The sequence below is a fragment of the Anneissia japonica genome, unplaced genomic scaffold (assembly GCF_011630105.1).
Source record: "Anneissia japonica isolate Jap-2015-1 unplaced genomic scaffold, ASM1163010v1 scaffold142_len1259957_cov175, whole genome shotgun sequence".
Classification (NCBI taxonomy): Eukaryota; Metazoa; Echinodermata; class Crinoidea; order Comatulida; family Comatulidae; genus Anneissia; species Anneissia japonica.
In genome coordinates, this window is record NW_022684560.1 from 1,223,324 (window position 1) to 1,226,284 (window position 2,961).

At 34.1% G+C, this 2,961-nt stretch overlaps 1 protein-coding gene across 1 annotated transcript in view; it reads right to left on the reverse strand.

Moving 5' to 3' along the window:
• The window catches only part of LOC117106339 (angiotensin-converting enzyme-like), a 16,917-nt gene that overhangs the window by 1,845 nt on the left and 12,111 nt on the right, over positions 1–2,961 (reverse strand). Inside the window, exon 8 of the mRNA XM_033247714.1 lies at positions 1,239–1,462. Coding sequence (XP_033103605.1) covers positions 1,239–1,462 — 224 coding nt within the window. The remainder of the gene's footprint in view (positions 1–1,238; positions 1,463–2,961) is intronic.

Below are 2,961 nucleotides of genomic sequence, written 5' to 3' on the forward strand. Positions count from 1 at the left end.
GCTCGGTGATCAGTTGAGGGGCGCTAATTCGCAAAATAAGGTGATTTTAACTACTTGTCAATGATATTTTGGGTGGCGACTGGGGGCGGGGGCGCGAGTAATTAGGGGCTCCCCCAGTAAATGCGCCACTGAGCACAAGAGCGTCACCAACAACGGTGTGGATATTTTGTATAACAAGAGTGCATGACTTTCAATATAGGAAGAACTATATTGAGGAAACTGGTAGTTCAAGCAATTTGATTAAATTCATGATCGAATGTCTAAAATAATCAACAACAAAAATAACAGCAATTAACTGTGATACCATTACATTATTTTTAAATACAATGCATTTTTGGTTATTTCTTTCGTATCCAACAGTAACTCGTCAATTAAGGATTGAACGGTGCGTAACGAGTGGAGTTCAGGCCTATACTTCTGATCTAATTAATTCCTATATTTTCATGATCAGATCAGTGTTGGAATATTGCTGTACTGTTTGGGGGACTTGTTTAACTAAGGAACAAAGTTCAGACCTCGAATCAACCCAAAAGGGGGAATTGGGCATCGTGACACCTGGTATTCCTTATGAAAAAGCCTAACCTGCACACTATCTCATCACTCGCTGATCGTCGCCTCTCACTCTGTAAGAACTACTTTAGAAAAATTAAAATCACCTTCCCATAGATTGCATTTCATTTTAACGTCTTCTCCCCCACCCCCCAAAAAAGAAGAATTACAATCTTAGAAACAATCGTGAATTTGTTCTTCGTAAACTCAACACGGAACGTTAAAAACATTTTATTACTACGTAGGGAGTTTTTCAAAGATGGTAAACCTAATACGTATTGTTAAACTTCAATCATTTGTTATCTATTCGTGATTTGCAATAAAGTAAAGTCGAGTTCTTTGAGTAGTGGTGTGAAAAAATCCTGCTGTCACATGACACCTGTGACAAGAAAGCAAACACATTAACAATTAGCTGCACTCCTAAGCTATATGATTTTTTTTAGGGTTATTATTTTCATCATCATCATCATCATCATCATCATCATCATCATCATCATCATCATCATCATCATCATCATCATCATCATCATCATCATCATCATTATTATTATTATTATTATTATTATTATTATTATTATTATTATTATTATTATTATTTGGGTAGTATATTGATCAATAATCTTTTTTATTGTTGAAGAACATACCATATTTCATATTAGAGTTTTGTTGTTAAAGTACGTTAATATTACCGTAATCAGTGTCCTGGATATCAAGAAGTCCTATTTTCTTGAGGTGAGCCGGTGTGGCAACCGAAAGAGACATGATTTCACCAACTGCCTCGTGGAAAGCACCGTTTGCCCCGTCGTGATAAACGTAAGGCTGGTCTGCATATTGTAGGTCATACTCTATATGCCCCATTTCATGATGAATCGTCAACAAATGGGACATGTGGACCTCAGTACACATCTTAATTCTACAAACACAAAGTATTATATAGTCACACGGCAAAAGCCTCAGCTGTGTCAATTAATGTTTTGATAAAGAACCAGCATTTTATCATCGGTAGTCTAGTCTTTATTTTCATCATCGTCATCATCATCATCATCATCATCATCATCATCATCATCATCATCATTATCATCATCATCATCATCATCATCATCATCATCGTCATTATTATTATTATTATTATACCAACATCATTATTATTATACCATCATTATCATCTCATCATTATCGTTGTTGGCGCCATTATCATCGTCATCTTTCTTATCATCATCATCATCATCATCATCATCATCATCATCATCATCATCATCATCATCATCATCATCATCATCATCGTTGTCGACGACGTTATTATTATTTCTACTACTACTACTACTACTGCTACTGCTGCTGCTGCTGCTGCTGCTACTACTACTACTACTACTACTACTATACTATACTATACTTCTTCTTATTATTATTATCACTATTATTATCATCATCATCATCATCATCATCATTACCATTATTATTATAACTATACCTAAAATAAATTTTAGCTTTTTTAGGATTCTCTCCCAGCATTGTATTAGTCAATCAAAGAAGAGAAGACCATATCCTTTATAGTCATATTCCAAATATGTGGACATGCATAAATATTAGGCCTAATGCCATGGCAAATGTGCAATATAATAATGAAAATAGTATATCATAGTCCAATATATACCCATATGAGAACATTGAGTTGTGTTGAGTTAAAATTATGATCGCATATTTCACGTGATAAGCATCCTATTGATAATGGTGAATAAATAACAAAACTTTCATTTGCAGGCTGTTTCATGAGATGTTCCTCATTCATAAGGAGAGGGCTCTGAATAAAGCTTAATTGGAATATATTACCTAGCACCGTGAAGAGACATTTATTGTATAGCAAATAATATTCAAATTGGGTTTGCTGCCTAGCACAGTAAACACAACATGAAAAATGGATAAATAAAAGGACTGCTCGAATATAAGATAATAATGTACTGTTAAAATCATTTCAAACATTAATCTCTTTAAGTAAAAAAATCATTTTTTCATCTGCATGTCGAGATCGAACCTACTACTTCTTGTAATAAGGCAAGTGTCATACCGCTAGAACCCAGATACTCTCCAGTTGCATACAAAAATGGCTTTGGAGGAAATCGAAGGAAGTTGTTATTGAATAGCTACCGGTATGCTTTTTTGAAACTATTTTGACAAGCTATGTCACTTAATAATGTCACGATAATAAAAACATTGGTTATTTCAATAGTATCAGTTTGCGGTACCACAAATATAGCTTACGGGAGCGCCAAACGACACACAACCTGTTCTGTAATACAAAACCATGTTTGTAAGGAACAAATTATGTTTTGTAATAGACGAAAGTTATTCTGTCTTTACAAAAACATATTTGTCTGTATAAAACATGTTTTGTAATAGACAAAACCATGTTTG